Genomic DNA, 20,135 nt, shown 5'->3' on the forward strand with positions numbered 1-20,135 from the left:
TGATGTATTATCTCAGGCTTGTACATTATCTTATCAACTAAGGAATAAATACTCCGTACGACATATCATAATGTGAAACAAGAGCACCTGTTGTTACACCATGTAGATGGTTATGCATGCAAAACACTAAATTTAAAAAAAAATAAAATATATTTAAATCCTTTAATTTTCTTTTTCGGTAAAATTTTGTCTGTCATGAAGTTTATACGTATGCGATAATTGATTTATGTAGTACATGAAAATCTTCAATGATTGTGCATTGTTAACTGTATTAAAACGAATGAACGTGTTTCCGACTGAAAACATACAATGAATTTTATACAGTCATAATAAATTTGCCAAATATAAAGATAGAATGGGGTGTGCCTCTCGCTCTCTCTCATATATGATATAGGAAACTCCTAATAATTTATATTATATGAGCGTGGTACATGTAATTTAAGGCGTACCCTATCGTAAGAACAGGCGCGGGTCCAGGATTTTTTTTTTTTTCGAGGGGGGGGGGGGGGATACGTGTCAACCCCAGTCAAAAAAAAATTCCAACTTAGAAATTTCTTTTCCCAAACGTATCAACACACAGAAAATTTCTTGACAAGCAAACGAAAAAAAATCCTTTACAAAAACGTGAGAAAAACCTATTTCGTGGTGCTGGGTCCACGTACCGAAGGGGGGGGGGGGTCCAAATCATTTTTTATTTTCCTCGGTATATATTTTCAATAACTCTGCAAATTCCAAGGGGGGGGGGGGGTCGAACCCCCCTTCTCGATCCCCGCATGAAGAACATAGAACAATTTTCTTCGAATTGAACGTATTTCCTCAATATTTAATCAGCATGTATCAACATATTTGAGTGATAAATAAAGACGCTATATAAAATTCTTGTTAGTACGAAAATTACTTTAATATTATGGCCTTAATGAAGTATTCATCTGTCTTGCATAAATTAAAATTCTCTGACTTAAATTCACTTTTCCCAAGTTGTACGCTGCGGGTACTCAAAAAATGCTACACTATTTTTACATTTATAACATATATTTATCTGACCACTTCTTTTACCAGATTGCTTTTGCAATTAAAAAAGCTTTACAACTGATATATATATGCATGTTTCGGTTGTAAACTACAAGTATACAAATAGATGTAACATCGTCTTGAATTTGTAGAAGAAAACATGGCAAGATTAGAGTATAACGACTAAATTATTCTAGATCTGCATGGCCACAATCTATTTTAAAATGGCAAAAGCTTGGAGGGAGGAAAAGAATGCAGCACCTCAACAACAACAAATCATGCTTTGTAAGTTGCATTTCTTACTTTTTTCTCTTGACAACCCCCATCCCCACCCAAAAAAAAAAAACAAAAGAAAAGGAAAGCAAAACCAAACAATGATTGATATTCATCCACTTAATTAATTACCAGAGTGGTCCAAATAGTCAGTTTGACAAAAGAATAAAAAATTGGGGTTTTCTTCTTGACGTATCGTTTATTTCTTATTAATGTTTCAATATGTATATTTAAGTAAATTATATAACATCCTAATTGTGAAGCTTCTGCTAGCCAACCAGATGTAAATTTAATCACGTGACAACTCACGTGATTATTTGAACGTTAATGGATACATGCACACACAGGTCTGATAAATGAGCTTGATATTTTCAAATTATCATGATTATGCTAGTTTTATTTCGTATAACAAAATCAAATGGACAGTGAATTCGTTTTTATTACTGTTCTCAACCTATTCTGGTATCATGACTGAGATATTATATAAACGCAGTGCATGCGAGGTCTGTAATATACTTTATTGACCTCGTTAAACTGACAAAACATTGACAAATGTGGACACAAATGTAGAAGATCTACTTTTATTTTCCAGTGAATGTTATTTAACACAATATACAAACGCTTAGAAATGACATAAAGTATATTTTAGTATATAAAAAAAACAATCAGAAACATATTATATAATGCTTCTAGATGTCACACATTGACTCCGTTTTCTCTATCTTTATAATATGCTTCTATATGTCACACATTGGCACAATTTTCTCTATCCATTTGCATACACTATCTCTACGTTGCTATAGAGGTCTCGTGATGTCTCGCCTGTTTCAGAGACTGTCTCACCGTCAGGTTCATTCGGAAAGTCCTCTAGAGTTGACGCCACGATCTTGTGACATGCTATGTATTCTTCCTATAAGCAGAATATACATTTTATTGTTACTTTCTTTAAATAAACACCTGTAATGCAGAAAATAACGGTCAAAATAACACAAAATCATTCATTAGCCCAAACTTTATCAAATATGAGTTTCAAAAGTAATGAAATCTTAATACTATATATTGATCAATATTTGTAATTTCTTTATCTAAATCTTAAAGAGAGTTCAATAACATTTTGCTGTTATTTCAAGGGAGGAAAGAGAAACAATATTATTATAATATTATTCTTTATTGTATGATTTTGATCCATTATTGGTGTCCACCATTATGTTTTTGTTGTACTGATGATATCATTTCCTAGCTATATGTATCTGCAATTATACAGGACTACACTTAACGTAGACGAAACCATTTCCGGTCTTCGTATCTGTAACTACCCGTTATTGCGACCATTTCCGGTCTACAATCTCTTAGCTGCCGGACTACATTAACTGAAGCTGTCGGACTATACTAACCTTAGATGAGATCATTTCCGGTCTACGAATCTGTAACTGCCTGACTATACTAACCTTCGATGAGATCATTTCCGGTCTACGAATCTGTAACTGCCGGACTATACTAAACATGTCTACTTCATCATCCTGCTGTAGTTGTTGGAGGGTATTATACACTGCACAGACCATACCACAACCTGTGGCGCCATCTCTATGCAAAATAATTTTTTGTTAAATGATTTAATTTAATTAAAATTCTGAAAAGGTTACATTATTCGTAATTCGTTTGCTTTAAGATACAGTAAATGTTCGGGCAATACATTCCGCTAAATATTATAGAATTTGGTGTAAAATTCAGTGTGTGTATCTTAAAACTTTTAATCGGGATAGAAGAATGGAGAAATATTTTAATATATGCAAAGAAAATATGTTGATCCTCCAAGAAATAAGTAATAACTAAATAAGAAGAAATGTAAAAGATGCCATTTAAGAATTCTTATAAATGTGTCAGCGAAGTTTCAAAGAAACATACAGAAAAAAGAGACAAACTGACTGATAGATGCATATAAAACTTTGAACACAAATTCTAAATTGAGATTATCCTTCCAATGATCCGTAAAAAAAAAATCTTACTTTGAGACAATGGTTACTGGATTCACAGTCTCTGATGATTTATTTCTTTTCATCACATGATCAATGACATCTGCAACCATTTGAAGATCACGTGGGATGACGTCATTCATCTTCCATGTTGTTAGTTCGTAAATACTAACTTCCTGTGTCTCAGACTGGAAAAGCACATCGTTTAAATATTTTACACAGATAACAAAATATGCCATTCAAGAACTACACAAATTTTTACCAGTTTATTTTGAAACATCTGAAGATCTTTCATCAATATTTCGATCCACATATGTTAAACTGGTGGTAAATTTTCTTGAAAAAAAACTCTGACAATAAATACAGATTGTAACCAGCTGCTTATCAAAATTTATCTTTATCACTAAAATTTGTAACAATTTCACACAAAAACGGATAATTATATAAAGGAAGTTTATAAGATCTGCTTTACCTCATCATTCTTTATTATTATATCAGTTTTTCGGACAGAAGGCGTTATGTTCGAAGAAGACAGCTTGGAAATACTGTATGATTCAATAGCGATTGGGTTCTCCCTTGGAAGCCATTCCCTTGCCTACAGTGATAAAGGAGAAGATAACGAACAGTGATTGGTCTAAAATAAAAACATACAACAATACAAACATACAACAAAAACATACAATAAAAACATACAACAAAACAAATCTGTGAACAGGACATAAAACACAGACCCTAAAAATTCCAGAGGTGGGATCATGTGCCTAGGAGGATTAAGCATTCCTTGTCTACCGGTCACACCCGCTGTGAACTCTATGTACCGTATATACTCGCCTATAAGTCGGTTGTATTTTTTAAGCTTAAATTAGAGGGATTGACCCACTAAAATACCATTCTTTTAATAACTCGCGTATAAGTCGGATAAAGAGTTTTAGACCAAGTTTAACTCCCAAAAAGCCGACTTATAAGCGAGTATATACGGTATACTGATCAGGTAGACGGAATATTTTACAGTCAAAGTTAGTAAAAAACAAAGGCCTAACAGTTCGGTATGAAACATGTCCGTCAAAATACAACCCAATGATAGGTTATATTTACTAACAAGGTTATAATGTCCATAGAATTTACATATGCTGATTTTAAAAGAGGTTGTTGAAATCCCTATAACATTAATTTAATCTGTCAGTAGCCTGCATCGGGTTGAAAATTGATTGTACTCAATGCATGATCTTGAGTATCGAATACCTTAATGGTATATACATAAACACCACATGCAGGTATTGGGGAATATTACTACATAGCTAAGGAAAGTTGACAATGGGAAAGCTGAAGTCATTTCGTTCGTCATGACATACAATGTAGTTGTTAGTTGACCCTTATCGTCTATAGTCGATAAAACATCCAAATATGAAACAAATGTGTCTTTCATTTCAAGTTCACTGGGATATATCGAGTCGACATATGAATGGAAGCAACTATTATATACTGATATATCTGAATTTCGAGTTGAAGGCCACAGCTAGTGGGGTTTTTCTTCTTCGAATTAGTTTTTGAATAAATTCAGGTTCGTTTGTTGGAAGACCTTGATTCCAAAGACTACAATGATGTTGTCAATGAGGAACTCCAACATCCTTTTTAGATTAACTGCAGAGTTTTTTTTTATATTCATAAATGTTACTCTTTTTTCCTTATTCCATTTCTTTTGTCATATGATACATTGAATTGCATTAAATGAATACACAGCAAAAATCAAGGCATGCACATGGTTGTCTTTTGCATGTAGAATTTGCGAAAGAAATATATAACTCTAATCTATTTTTCGTCAAAATCGGGAACATAACCTCGATACGAGAAACCATGGAAAAAAAATAATATACCGATGGTATATCCTTAAGAGGATTGATAGATACAAGAGTGTTCGATTCGTGATCCACTAGGAGTCTCAGGAAATCTACAGCCTGTCCCTCCACTGGATACTGGGCAGCTATCAGGGCGTTGTTCTCACAGAAAGACTGAAATGAAAGAATATTCCTTCCTACATCTTGGTAATCATAACTTTTTAATTTCTCAATTATATATAGCTTTCCCCTGGAATTTGTGCATGAAGGACTGCTGCTTTAACAAGTTCCCTGACAAAAATTAAAGAACATTGATGACCAGGTGTTTTTGAAAGATTTCGGAGGATGACATTTCTTATATACCGGTACTCTACTAAAAATCAATGAATCGCTGATAATAAAATTTTTTGAATATATTTTTTTGATACGATTTGAAATCAATTAAGAAGTCTCAAAATAACAGTATTTTTGTATACATATACTACGAGGAGATACAAAAACAGATATTCGAGGAACGTGTCTTCATAACAGAATCTTTTTCAATAAATCGTTGTGAATTGGTTTATTTTATCATAGTATACTTATACATAGTAAGCAAAAACTTTGTTTAAAAAATGTGATTTAGTTGTACTTACCGAAACGAAGACTGCATTGTAGTAATAAGTTCGTCCTTCAACATACGAAGACAGGGCCACCTTGAACCTGTCGACTAAACAACAAATATCAAAATATTTTATTAAGCTATGGTAAGTTATTGGCTTTACCAAGAAAAGTAACTCAATTATGTAAATTAATACTCATATAAAGTTAAGATAAATATGCAGTAAAATCACGATATGGATATCGATTCTACAAAAGTCAAAATTAGTTACAAGAGATTGATTTGATTTGAACATATTTTATTGTAATAATACATACAAAAGGATTGGATACAAGTTCTTTCAACTTGATAAATCCTCTCCAGCTTATTATACAAACAATGAATACAATATGATTGTCATAATAAATAAATTGAGATAATTTACGAAAATTTATGTTGTACATGTAATATATATGAAAATTATAAAGACACATAGATTACTCTGAGTAATCTACCAGAGCTCTAATGTTACATATACAGTGATTGCAATGTTTTTGAACAAGAATCTTTCATATTTGCTAAAACATTTAAAATTTTTCATTCTGCATATACATATTGAAATCTAAGACACTGTTTTGAATTAGAATCTATCTGATTCTCGAAAAAATTTCTGGACACTACAGAAATTTTGAATATTTACATCGGTAGAAAAAGATTCGTTTCCACACAATAAAAAATGAGTATCTATTATATTTTGCTGGTTAAGTTGAAGAATAGTGTTTATTAAGTCATTTCTTGGACGTTCATATTTCTTGCAAACAAAGAAAAAATAATAAATGTCTTCAGTTTGACCGCAAGTACATTTGGGGGAAGAAATTATATAACAAGAGATTCGGACTTGATAGTAGACATGATAAATAACATAACAGTAGAAATGATAAATAACATGATAGTTGAGATGATAAATAGCATGATAGTAGAAATGATAAATAACATGATAGTTGAGATGATAAATAGCATGATAGTAGAAATGATAAATAACATGATAGTTGAGATGATAAATAGCATGATAGTAGAAATGATAAATAACATGATAGTTGAGATGATAAATAACATGAGAGTAGAAATGATAAATAACAAGATAGTAGAAATGATAAATAACATGATAAATAACATGATAGTTGAGATGATAAATAACATGAGAGTAGAAATGACAAATAACATGACAGTAGAAATGACAAATAACATGATAGTTGAGATGAAAAAATAACATGACAGTAGAAATTATGAAAATTAACATGATAGTAGATGATAAATAAAATGATAGTAGAAATGATAAATAACAGTAGAGATAATAAATAACATGATAGTTGAAAGGATTAATAACATGACAGTAGAAATTAAATAATATGATAGTAGAAATGATAAATAATATAACGGAAATGATAATAACCTGGTAAAACATCCTTTGTGTAGTTTAGTTCTTGGTGCGATATTCCCGCCTCTTTATCTGCGTCTATATATTGTTTTTTGATGGAAATTAGCTCCTTTGGGGAGAAAAAATTACGCAATCAAGTTTCACTACTCACACTTCAAATGACATTTTGTTTTGACTTTAAAATCTAAAATATAAATATAATAATAGGTATTTCTTCTTTTTCAAGTGTTATATTTAATTAATTTCTCTATGTACTTGAAATGTCATTTGTTTTTACTTTAAAATCTATATTTCTTTCTTAAATTTAATAATAGATACATTTCTTTTTTTTTCAAGTATAAGTTATCAATTAACTGACATCAGCTTGTTGTAACTAGTCAGTAATTCATCGTTGCATCCATGTATGTAAAGCGAATACTAGATTTTGCTTCTTACACCAACAATAATAACTATTAGAGTCTGCTTTTAAGCGAACACTTGCCTGATGTAATTAATTGTCCCATTCTTGAATCAAGATAATATATGATACCTGTATAATCTGACTGTCTTTCATGCAACATTTTTATGGACATTCTCATAATAAGCTGCCTAATGCAATGAAATATATGGAGATAACGAACAGTATTCAAGCTCAAAAGTCCATTAAACAGTACAAAATAGGAGCAGAGCAAACACGGACCTCCAAACATCAGAGGTGGGATCAGGTGCCATGGAGGAGTGAGCATCCCCTGCCGACCGGTTACACCCGCCGTTTCCAATGAAGTATACCCAATTAATTATATTTGACAATTTATTTTATTCTATAGCACCCCTAAAGAGGACAAGATTTTCCCTCCTGTCCTTCTTTTCGTCCGTCCGTCTGTTTGTCTGTCCCTCTCTCTGGCAGTATTTTTATAAACTTGGTTTGTATATAACAGTGCCAGAATTCTCTATGCTTACTTCGAATTCTGATGTCAGTTCAGAACCACTCGGATTTTCTCTTTGTTTCTTGATAAAAGAAGCTTTGTCCTTCACCCGTTGTTTTCCTTTAAAGGACTCATTCAATGCAAAATGAAGACAGACATACTGGTCCTGAAATACAAGACTTGTTTGTGAGTAAATTGTTTTGGTTCTGGATCGGGATATAAAGTTGGTTGGACTGTCAAGCAGACTTCTATTCAGACGATCTCCTTGTTTTGACAATGTGATTAACATACACTTTTTTACATCTCGAGAGTGTTATACTTAGGTGTAGATATAATAGTACTCTCTTTATTCTCATTCACATCTAAATAGTTTGTTTGTATTTTTGCTTAACTTCCTTTTCGAGACTTTATCAGTCATATTGAGATGCCAGCACGTCCCAGTGGAGGGCTGCAAATTTAGATCTATACTCGGCATTCAGGGCAATTGGGCAGTGACGGATCTTTTCGTGCCAGCACCTACTGCGACATGGGACATCGGTTTATATGGTTTTATCCGAAGGACCGGTTTCCACGTCCCGCAGTGCATATCTAAATAGTAGAGTGCCATTTATTTCTAGAATAATTGACAACTATGTTAAAGTGTGTTCTTTTGGTAAACAACTGTCAGGAATATATCACTAGAACTTACATCTTATAAGCCTTATCACTTAAAATGGCTTTTAAATACTCTTTTTCCCCACGGCGACATAATTCCGTGGAAGCACAATTTCTGTTCAATCCGCGGTTAATTAGAAAATTACGCAGAATTATTCTTTAGGCTGTAATAAGATATTATACGTTTCTAACACTGATACGATGGTTAATTCCAAAAGTTTTGTCACAACTGCTATAAAATCTTAAATAACCAAATGTTATCAACAAAATGTAATCAACAAAATACCCCTTGTATATTTTAATTTTTCCCAAAAATTTTATTCGATTATATAAAATACTTTTTTAAATATTAAGATAAACACAACGTCAGGTTTTGTCTATCTCCGTACGGTAAGAATGTTACCGGCGTCCTTATGATGTTACTTTTGGCACTCATTTTAAGTTCATTCGAGTGTTCGAATCCCACTGTGGGACGTAGAGACCGGTGCGTAGGATGAGACCGTATAAACTGAGGTCCCGTGTCGCAGTAGGTGCTGCCACGAAGAAGTTCCCTCACTGCTCAATGCCGAGTATAGACAAAAAAATTTGCAGCTCTCCATCGGCAAGTGGTGCGTCTCCATATGAGTGAAAAATTCTCGAGAGGGACGTTAAACAACAAACAACCAAACAAACAAAAGTTCATTCGCATATCTTTTTAACTTTTCATCTGCTATTCATATATTACATATGAATAAATATAGTAGCCATACTTTGTTTTACATTTTTTTTTAACTGTATACATACGTTACATATCTTTTTAATGATGTATACTTCAAACGTTTTAATTGTATCCACACATCTTTACACAATTTTACATTTTATTTATTCAAGAAAAGTTATGCATGTAACCAAATATTACAAACGTCATTCTCTAATCCATTTCTAAATAATTCTACCTACCACATTTTGTATCATATTCATGCGATCTTCCCTCATTGTTTTAACGTAATCAACAGCGTTAAAGGTTCCATGTATGCAGCCGTAGCGATACAATTCATCTAATGCTAAAAATGTCCCTGTGCGACCTATACCGGCGCTACAATGTAAAAAAAACGCTAAAATGATTAAAATCCGTTACTAAATTATGGAATATTGCTGAAATGTACAAAAATGATGAAATTACTAAATACCGGCTCTATATTATGGAAATTGCTAAAATGTAGAAAAAACGCTTAATTTACTAAATACCAGCCCTAAATGTATAATAAGGAAAAAAGCTAAAATTACTAAATACCGGCACTATTAAAATGTTTTGTTTGTTTGCTTAACGTCCCTTCGAGAATTAGATACGCCACCACTTGCCGATGGAGGACTGCAAATTTAGACCTGCACTCGACACTAACATCCGTTGAGCAGTGAGGGATCTTTTTCGTGTCAGCACCTACTGCGACACAGGACCTTGGTTTATATGGCCGCATCCGAAAGACCAGTTTCCGCGTCACACAGTGGATTCGATCCCATGATGTAAGGATCAACTCCTTACTCTGCGACTCTATATCAAACGCTGTAACCACTGCGCCACCGGCGCTTAAATAAAAATCATTTCTTTAATGAAGAAAAACGCTAATATGATTAAATATCGGCCCTTAATATTAAAAAAAAATGCTAAAACGTAACAAACGCTAAAATTACTAAATGCGGGTCGTAGATACATATTGAACGAATCATAATTGTAGAAAAACGTAAAATGACTATATAACGGGTAAAATGTTATTATAACGGGTGAAATGATTGATTAATTGATTGTATGTTGTTTTACGTCCCGTTCGAAAATTTTTCACTAATATAGAGACGTCACCATATACCGGTGTAGAACTTCAAATTTAGACCTTTACTCGGCACTCAGGGCCATTGATCAGTGAGGGTTCTTTATCGTGCAAACTCCTACCGTGACACGGGGCCTCGGCTTTTAAGGTCTCATCCGAAGGACCCGCAGCTTTCACTGCAAAGTACTGAGCTCTTTGCAAAGGAACAGTAACTGTTTGCTACCTATTTTTTATCAACTAACGTCAGTCGCGGACGTGATTCGAACACACGATCTCTGACCACGGATCGAGCACTCGCTCTACCGACTAAGCTACGTGATGGTTCAGCGCTAAATGTGGAACAGTGCTAAAATATAGATAAACGGTAAAACAATTAAATATTGGCGCTAAATTATAAAACAATGCTAAAAGTGGACTAATGCTGAAATGACTAAATACCGGCGTTAAAATATAGAACAATGCTTAAGTGTAGAAAAACTCTAAAAAGGGAATTCCCCTATACTAGACTACCCGTACACGCACACGTATGCAGTCTCAACAACTCTAATATAAAGGTATTAATTGACATACTACTTGCGATAAAATGAGGATCAACGCTAAAATAACAAATTACATAAATCTTTTAACCGTGTGAGAGGGGGATTGAGTTTACCTGCAATGTACCAATAGAACACTATTCTTGCTTTTTTCCTGGATCCGCACCACGTGTTTATGAAAGATCATCAGATCTACAGGATCAGGGACACCATGATCTGGCCAGTGAGTGTAGTGCATTTGGATCACGTCCTTGGTTGTAGATTCCTTTTAGAAATAATACAAGAGGCCCAAGGGCCTTAACGGTCACCTGAGTATAATACAACAATTTAGAGGATCCATAGAGTATAAAATGAACTGAAAGATGAAGCTTTGTTGCCCAAAAGCAAGAAAAATAGGGTGATCAGGATCAAAACAATAATTAAAACATGATTGTGACGTAAACCTTTTGTTTGTGTTGTCCATTCTATAGCTTAATGTTGAGCTAACTCCTCAAACAATCCATTAAGTTACCTGTAAGTGTCCATTCTTTTTGGAAAACTGTCCATTCTTTTTAAGAATGGACAGTTTTTTCAAAAAATCGAATGGACAGTTAAAACAGAATGGAGAGTTACAGGTAAACTTTGGAATGTGTTCAAGAGGGAAACAAAACAAATACATTAAATACTCTTTAATTTACATGTAAATAACAGAAAGAACACGGAGATCTAAGCTAATCCAGAACACAATGTCTGCACAGAATCCCATTGATTTCATGAATAATGTACATTATTTCAATACTCAAAACTCAATTTTCACAAAACCTGATTACAAATGACACAATTTCACATTTGACTTTTCGGAAAAATTATTCCCTCGACGAGAATTCATTTTAAGATAGAAGTACGTCTAATATTAAATCCTCCACCTAGAAAACAGTTTGCTCCATGAACACTTCACTGCTGCAGTTTATATTTCCGTAGAAAATAATTAAAAATGAAACATCTCCAGATTTGATTTGTAAAACATTTTCAGGTCAAAGATTGGCTCATGGCTAACCCAACATTCAGAACACAATATGCATTTCACCAGTACACAGCTGCAGTTAATATATCCTCAAAAATAGAATTCAAATAAAACATTTCCAGGTTTGATTCAAATTTGATTATCTGTATCTGTTGGAGAAGTTCACTTTTGGGTCAAAGTTTGGCTAATATTTCTTTTACTTTTACTCTTCTGCATGTTTCCAAATATCACCAATTTTATGCATATTTTGGTTTATTAGATTTTGATTCTGTCATATACTCTCTCCATCAGAGGAAGACATGTATGCCTTTACAACGTAAACTATAAACTGATTTTGAAGCATGGCATACTTGTATAAATACTAGTATCCCCCAAAATCCACCCGTATCTGTCCATTCTTAAGACAAAGACCTTTTGTTATTTGCATCTGCCCGAAACACAATGGCTATTCAACAAATTGCTCTGCATCCCTAGCTTACCTATGACTGTCCATTCTGTAAACAATGAATTTGTCATTGTATGTGTGCTACCTGTCATATCTGCAACCAGTTTTGTAATTTTTTTATTTCATTTTCAGAACAAAGGAAATCATGTTTTAAGTAGCCTATGGCCCTCGATTAGTTCTTTCTCTCACAGAATGGACAGTTTTTGGCCTTTCTCCTTTACTTAGTCTAGTATTCATTAACAGTTCATAAATTAGGTTCTAATCTGTTCCCCATTTATCACTATCACCATACAGTATATTAACAAACTATCAGTGTTTCTGTACTATTTTAATTCCTTGTTGAAATCTCTTACATTGGCCTCTCTTGATCTTTGATGAACATTTAATAAGACAAGTTATTTTTGTCTCATTTTTATTTATCTCTTACTTATAAGTCTACCTGATCATTAAAACTATGAAAGTACTTTTTGTATTATACAATAAAAATTCTTGCATAATTCTCTTATTCTATTAACCTTAATTTCAAGTACATTATTTACAGTGATTAATTATCAAATGTAAATGGCAAAGGGGAATAACTCCTCTCAGTAGAATACAAATTAATAGAGCCCTGGCCAGGACCAGAACACTTGACCAAATGGTCCAGATGTTCAAAAATCTGGTAAAAATACCCTTCCTTATTAAAACTTTTACTCTTTCTTGCGTCTGATATGCCCAGGTGCAGAGAAGATTTTTAAAGAAATAATGCATTTTTACTACAGATTCACTATATTATCAATAGAACAACCCCCCCCCCCCCTCCCCACCGAGAAACACCAGAGCCTCTCACCCTGGAACCAGAAGTTTGCTCATAATAAGTAATCACTTTGTTTATCTGCTTAACACTAAGGGGCAGACAGGATTATTTAATAGAATTAATGCATTTTCACTATATTATCAAGAGCCCCACCCTCACACCAGCACGTCTGACCTAGGGGTTATGCAATTCACTACTCTGGAAGAAGCACTCTTGCTCATCATAACTATACACTTAGCTTCTTTGCTTTATAACCAGAAGCAGAAAAGAATGTTTTCAAAGAAATTTTGCTTTTTCACGATATAATCAATAGAGACCCCCCCCCTTTTCACCAGAACCCTTGACCCTGGGGCCATGAAATTCACAATTTTGGAAGAGACATCCTTGTGTATCATAACAATGTACTTAGTTTGTTTAAATAATACCCAGGAGCAGAGAAGATTTTTAAAGCATTAATGCATTTTCACTATATAATAAATAGAGCCCCGCCCTAACACCAGAACCCCTGATCCAGGGGCCATGAAATTCACAATTTTGGAAGAAACACCCTTGCTTATCATAACTATGTATTTAATTTGTTGAAATAAAATCCAGGAGTAGAGAAGAAGATTTTCAAAGAAATAATGAAAAAAATACGACGACGGACGAAAACAGAAAGCAATAGGCGACCTGAGTGACTCAGGTGACCTAAAAATCATTAAAATCATGACACATCATGTAAATGATTCCAACACTTACTTGCTTCCTATCTTTTAAGTACCTAAGTTTCTAAGTTTTCTACGTGGTGTTTGTCATAAAATAACACTGAATATACTAATATAAACATTTATTGACACATTACCTTTTACTGACATCTTCGTAGATAAAAAAGATAAAGGAAATTAATGATCTTTAGCTTCTTCACAAATTAAAGACAAAGGGAAGGAACTTAACAACTCAAATAAGATAATTGGACATATAGACGGAGCGACTGTTGAAGATTTCTGTTTCAATCTTTAAGTACATGTAAAGAGTATGTTCTGCCCTATGATGATTTAATATCTATTTGGTATATATACATGTACTGAATGCAAAAAAGATAAAATACATATAAATGCAAAGAGTACATACTGAATTTCGTCGTGCTTGAAGGTGTCGGATGACGTAATATGCATAATGCTTCTCTTTCAATAAGCGTACAGATATGTCTCCGTACGTCATCTCCTCTTCTTCTGAGTCTGGCCAGTATTGTCCACATTTCTTCTGCAAAGACATTATAACATATCCAGGTGAAGAGAACTTAAGTGAGTCCACTGAAAGCAAGAAAAAAAAACCTCAAGCCTAAGGCCCTTTGGCTTTTTGTCACCTACATTTTCTAAGAAACCTCAAGCTGTAGCCAATTGGCTATTTGTCACCTTAATTTTCTCAGAAATCTCAAGCCTGTAGCTTATTGGCTTTTTGTCGCCTAAATTTCAAGAAACCTTTAGCCTATTGGCTTTTTGTCACCTACATTTAATAGGTCCACATAATCGTGAAATTAAACAGGACTCTAAATATATGCACTTATTATGTGAAAATAAGGCATAAAGCTGCCCAAACAAGGGTCCTGAAGACTGCCTTTTTATTTGATGAAATTATGTATGTAAGCACTTGGGAAATCAGAACAAGTTTTTTTTTTAAATTCTACGTTCTAAGAACCCCATTCATTTTGCAAATTGTCCACGTTCTACATTTTTTTCAGATATTATATACTGTTGAATGATTTTTTGTTGCTTTTTTATTGAAAAGTTACCTTGCTTCCCTCCACTAAATTTGTAAGCATGATGATGACGTTAACGTTCTCCTGCCAGATCATCAACCAATGATCCGACAATGTATTTGGTTTGGGGCCTGCAGGAAACACAATACGCTTTTAATTCTCTCCTAATTAACAAATTAATACATAATTGTAGCAAGACTCGAAAGAACTCTATGCATCATGTTAGTTTGACATTTTAGCTTGCTCAATAATTGAACTCAATGAAAATAGATGGGAAACTTTTTCCTCAATACAAGAAGAAGAGTTACTGTAGTAGGTATACATTCTGATATCTCCACTGAAAACAAAAACTGGTACATGTATCTCCGATAGCTCAAATAGTTTTGAAATAAAGGCTTCGGAATAAATAGAGAGAAAGCAAGTGACAAAGTGTCTTACATTTGACATTGATGGAATATAGAGAAGGACTATGTTAAGGCTTTACCTTGAGACGCTATGTATTTTCTATTCCCTTCTAGGTCCTACAAAAAGGATACAAATGACAAATTACACGGGATACAAATAACAGATTACACGGGATACAAATAATAAATTACACGGGATATAAATAACAAATTACACGGGATACAAATAACAGATTACACGGGATATAAATAACAAATTACACGGGATACAAATAACAAATTACGCGGGATACAAATAACAGATTACACGGGATACAAATGACAAATTACACGGGATACAAATAACAGATTACACGGGATATAAATAACAAATTACACGGGATACAAATAACAGATTACACGGGATATAAATAACAAATTACACGGGATACAAATAACAAATTACGCGGGATACAAATAACAGATTACACGGGATACAAATAACAGATTACAAGGGATACAAATAACAGATTACACGGGATATAAATAACAAATTACACGGGATACAAATAACAGATTACACGGGATACAAATAACAAATTACACGGGATACAAATAACAAATTACAAGGGATACAAATAACAAAGTAGACGGGATACAAATGACAAATTACACGGGATACAAACAACAAAATAGACGGGGAAACGGACAGGATTAAAAGATAAGGCATTAGCCTTTTTAATGTATTTGTCAAATTGAAATCAAAGGTTGGTAACTAATTCTGAAAAGCGAACACTTTCGAAAACTGATTAATTAAAATCAAAACATGGGTCATGGTCGACATAAAAATCTACGAATAGTCAGTATAAGTTCATAGGTCAAGGGTAAGGGAGTTTACATATGTATAATGACTCAGACTGATATTAATTTGATATTATATGTTTCTGGCAAATCCATTTATTTATTACCCTTATAAAGTTAGCGTTGATATAGTCGTTCTCATTTGACTGCAGAATCAAGCGGGAATGGTCATCTACATTGATAAAAACATTTTAAAAGCAAAATACCTTTAATAGTTTCATGATAGGATAACATATCATGAGAGAAGTTAGACTTGTTCAGCTTCTTTTTCAGAACAAGTTCCAAAACCATACACTGAGAACAGATTTAAATTTTAAAATATCTTGATTACTATATGATAAATATGTTTAAAAAGTTGATACATGTAGTATAAATTTATTAAAAAACAAATAAGATGGGTATTGGTTTTATTTTCAAAATTATTTTAAAAGCAAAACTTATTCAAAATTTAAAAAATGGTGAGTGTTTATTTTATTAATCTCTTTTTTTTTCTTTGAATAAGATGGCCTTTGGGCAGATTATCGCTTATTTAAGTCAGAAGTACTGAAAACTATGGAAATAACCCTTACATGGAAATGTTGTTTTGAACCTGTTTCTTGATTTGTTCTGGGGTTCCTTGGCGACTGTGCAGGGTATACTACTCTGTTCTCCATATGGTATATCCTGTTCAATTGTTGCAAATATTTATTAAAAATATTTCTTCTAGCACGCAAGTCAAACCATTAGTTTTAAAAAGAACGAAATACCCACTAAAGATGATACATGTACTTGTGCCTAGGCGCACTGCGATTTATATGCAGAATAAAAAAATATTATATATATGATGGTATTTATAAGAAAAATACCTTGAATTCTTTTAGGAATATTCTGAAACTGTCTTTCGATTTGGCTTTTATCACAGTAGAAATACTGCTGACTCTTATATTTTTGGAGGCGAGAAAAAACGAGTCACGTGTCGTATTATAATACATGGATGATGCATTACTGATTTGGCTATGACGATGTTCCTGTTCATCAGACAAATTATCCACCAGCTTTATAGAACTGTTAGTAACTGAACAAAGAAACACAGAAAATAAAACAACCAAGGTTTGTTTGATATTTGTTAAAAAAGATTTACATGTACATATGTGTGCATGTGTCGGTATAACTCACATATGATTTACACTTGCAATCTCAAGAATTATATCTCAGCACTTTCACATTGATAAGAATGAGATTTATGTCTTACAAACATCTGTTTGACGTTCATGAATAAAACAAAAGAGTTCAATTAATACACTTCACTGATCTGCGTATCTTTTGGAGCACGTAAAAATTTCTTTTGATGTTGATATAAGCAAGATTCCAAAGTAGATGTAACTTTTGTTTTTGTCTTTTTTTAACATTTTTATCCCCTCGTAACGAAGTTGCATGGAGAGGATAAAGTACGGCGCTTTTGAGTGTGTGAGTTCGTGTATAACAGAAGTAATACATGTAATTCATAACGGGTTCAATGTGCTCTTTTGCGAAGGGATATGCTCCGCTTTGCGGTGCCCGTGTTTTCTATTAGAACAAAAATTACATATATGTTGCCCGACCTAGAAATTGGGAGAGTCATATCTGCTAGTAATTTTCACATTTTGAATAATTACGCTCTGTTGATTAAATAAATACTGTGCGGGTATGTGTAAAGTATTTGAATAAACTATACAAATAACAAATAAAGTATTTAAACACTTCTAGGAATGACCAACGTTTTCCTTAGCCAAGAATTGCTGAAAACACTTTGACATTTTCAGAAAAAAACGCTTTTCTAGGCAATTGAACGCTTCGTCATGGCATGAAGTAATTAATTAACCTTTAAACTGGAAATCAAGTTAACACTCACCACCTCTGTTAAGTTAACACTCACCACCTCTGTTAAGTTAACACTCACCTCCCCTGTTAAGTTAACACTCACCTCCCCTGTTAAGTTAACACTCACCACCTCTGTTAAGTTAACACTCACCACCTCTGTTAAGTTAACACTCACCACCTCTGTTAAGTTAACACTTACCACCTCTGTTAAGTTTAATGCTTCGTTTTATACTTCGTTTTATACTTTGATTATACACGAAATCTTTGTATTCTGGTGTTTGCTTTTTCTGAAACCTGAAAAAAATAATGAATTCTCATATACGATTATCTTTTGAGTAAAAATGCATTCGGGATCTTTTTGTAAGTAAACAATTTTGTGTAGCTTGTTCTTGATATACCAGACAATGACGTAATCATTAGTTTCCGGATTTGATTTGTTTTGTTTTTGACCTATTGGCATAGCAAACTAAACATTTTGCCTTCTCTACTAATCATACAATCAAAATTCAGATTTTCAATTTTACAAAACGTAAATTGTTTAATAGCCAATTCGATTTTGAACAGATTTTCTGATAATGGCTGAATTTGAAACACTGGTACAAAAGCAAACAAGCACAGACCTTTGAATTTGAAATATAAAAGAAAAATCAGTAACAGTTTTTTTTTAAATTATTCTGTAAAAAATGACAAGAAATAAATAATGACCTGTGAACAAGGACCACAGCAACACCAACGATAATGATAGCAAATAGTATCCCTGTTGTAATCCCAGCTATTGTACTTCCGGAAGGTCCAGGACCGGAAGGGGAAGTAACAAGGCGGTTAGCTACAATCAGCACATAGTTACCATCTGAGCATGCGTCGATTATAAATTTGATGATGAAAAGATTAGCTGAAATATTCCCTCTCGGTATTCTGAAGTATCCCTTACTTTATAATATGTTAACGGTGCCACCGCTGGGGCGAGCGCAGTACTATTGTTGTATACCATAAAAAACCTCTACATAGCTTACACTTAAAACTTTGATCCGCCTCTTCAAACCGCACGAGACAGCTGTCTACACTTTGACGTCAAATGACGTCGTATGTAAGATGTATTTCCATAATGGAGTCTAAATAAGCCTTTTGTAATTTTGTAATGAAGGGCGTTGTAGAGTAGATGCTCTTATTTTTTGTTTCGTTTAAGTTCTCTGCAAGAGCTAATTCTAAATACATGATAACTGCAGAGCTTTTCATTTGCGATTATCATAGGGAGGCCTAGTAGCGAGGGAATTATGGGAAGGTTTGACAGAAACATTTTTTTTGACGAATATACAGATTTCAATTTGAATTTTCTCCGTTCTTACACGTTAGTCTATTGAGCTCGCTGCGCTCGCTATTAAGGATGACATTTACTCATATGGCAGAAAATTCCACTGGTGGGAATGAGAAACCACGTTTTACTTGCACACCTATGATTGGACCATGCTGCTTTTTTTACTTTCAAATATGTAGATCAATGACCTAATTTTCAAGCCACTGAACTCTGAGTAATTATTAGGAAATCCCCATTAACATGCTTTAATTTTTACACAATTACCAATATTTTTTTCTCTTAGGAAAATATATCAAGTAATAAAACGCTTTGAATAGTGACATATAATGGAAATAAGTAAAGTGTTGCATAATAAATTTAACAGAGTGAACAATAAACTTGATCCAATATCCCAGTGCACTTTTTTGGGGGTCAGTTTTCTAAATTTAACCCATTTTTAATAAAATATTACATAAAACCGTATGATGAGAACTCTAAACTCTTTACAGCATTATTTTACTTGTATTGCCAATATTTTACTGGTATGAAGGTTATTTATGGTCACAAATCTTATCTTTAAAGGACAAGGTATGGTAACAGCCGAATCTGGCCCCTTATTTGATGTAAAAATTAGAAGACAGTTAAAACTGTGAAAGTTTGTAGTTAAGAACTTAAAATGATGCTTGTTTTAAAACCAGCACTAATTTTGATTCAAAGCTTACACCGAGGCCACAGGAGGGTGCAGAAGTAGGACATTTCCCGATTT

The 20,135-nt window shown here is 33.3% G+C and overlaps 1 protein-coding gene across 1 annotated transcript; it reads right to left on the reverse strand.

The window, feature by feature from the left end:
* Positions 1 to 1,886: 1,886 nt before the first annotated feature.
* On the reverse strand, positions 1,887 to 17,836 carry LOC133189193 (receptor-type tyrosine-protein phosphatase C-like). Its single transcript, XM_061324600.1, has 17 exons — positions 17,812 to 17,836; positions 17,082 to 17,290; positions 16,806 to 16,899; positions 16,344 to 16,408; positions 15,477 to 15,513; positions 15,026 to 15,123; positions 14,365 to 14,496; positions 11,127 to 11,275; positions 9,609 to 9,744; positions 8,050 to 8,181; positions 7,126 to 7,219; positions 5,728 to 5,801; positions 5,132 to 5,266; positions 3,730 to 3,852; positions 3,291 to 3,445; positions 2,733 to 2,868; positions 1,887 to 2,194 (listed from the first exon to the last, which is right to left on the reverse strand). The coding sequence occupies exons 1-17, from the start codon at positions 17,834 to 17,836 to the stop codon at positions 2,051 to 2,053; spliced, it is 1,938 nt and encodes a 645-aa protein (XP_061180584.1). The 3' UTR covers positions 1,887 to 2,050.
* Between the last annotated feature and the right edge of the window lie 2,299 nt (positions 17,837 to 20,135).

Source organism: Saccostrea echinata, unplaced genomic scaffold (assembly GCF_033153115.1).
Source record: "Saccostrea echinata isolate AGI-Se365-2 ecotype Australia unplaced genomic scaffold, CSIRO_AGI_Sech_v1 ptg000017l, whole genome shotgun sequence".
Taxonomy (NCBI): domain Eukaryota; kingdom Metazoa; phylum Mollusca; class Bivalvia; order Ostreida; family Ostreidae; genus Saccostrea; species Saccostrea echinata.

What these genes read in the sequence shown, in the direction of transcription:
- LOC133189193 (XM_061324600.1), bottom strand. Translation starts at nt 17,836, where the DNA reads ATGACTCTCCCAATTTCTAGGTCGG. An exon ending in AAAATACATAGCGTCTCAAG is followed by an intron (nt 15,124 to 15,476) that starts GTAAAGCCTTAA and finishes TGTTTCCTGCAG; the next exon opens with GCCCCAAACCAAATACATTG. An exon ending in CGGAAATGATCTCATCGAAG is followed by an intron (nt 2,195 to 2,732) that starts GTTAGTATAGTC and finishes TTCTGCTTATAG; the next exon opens with GAAGAATACATAGCATGTCA.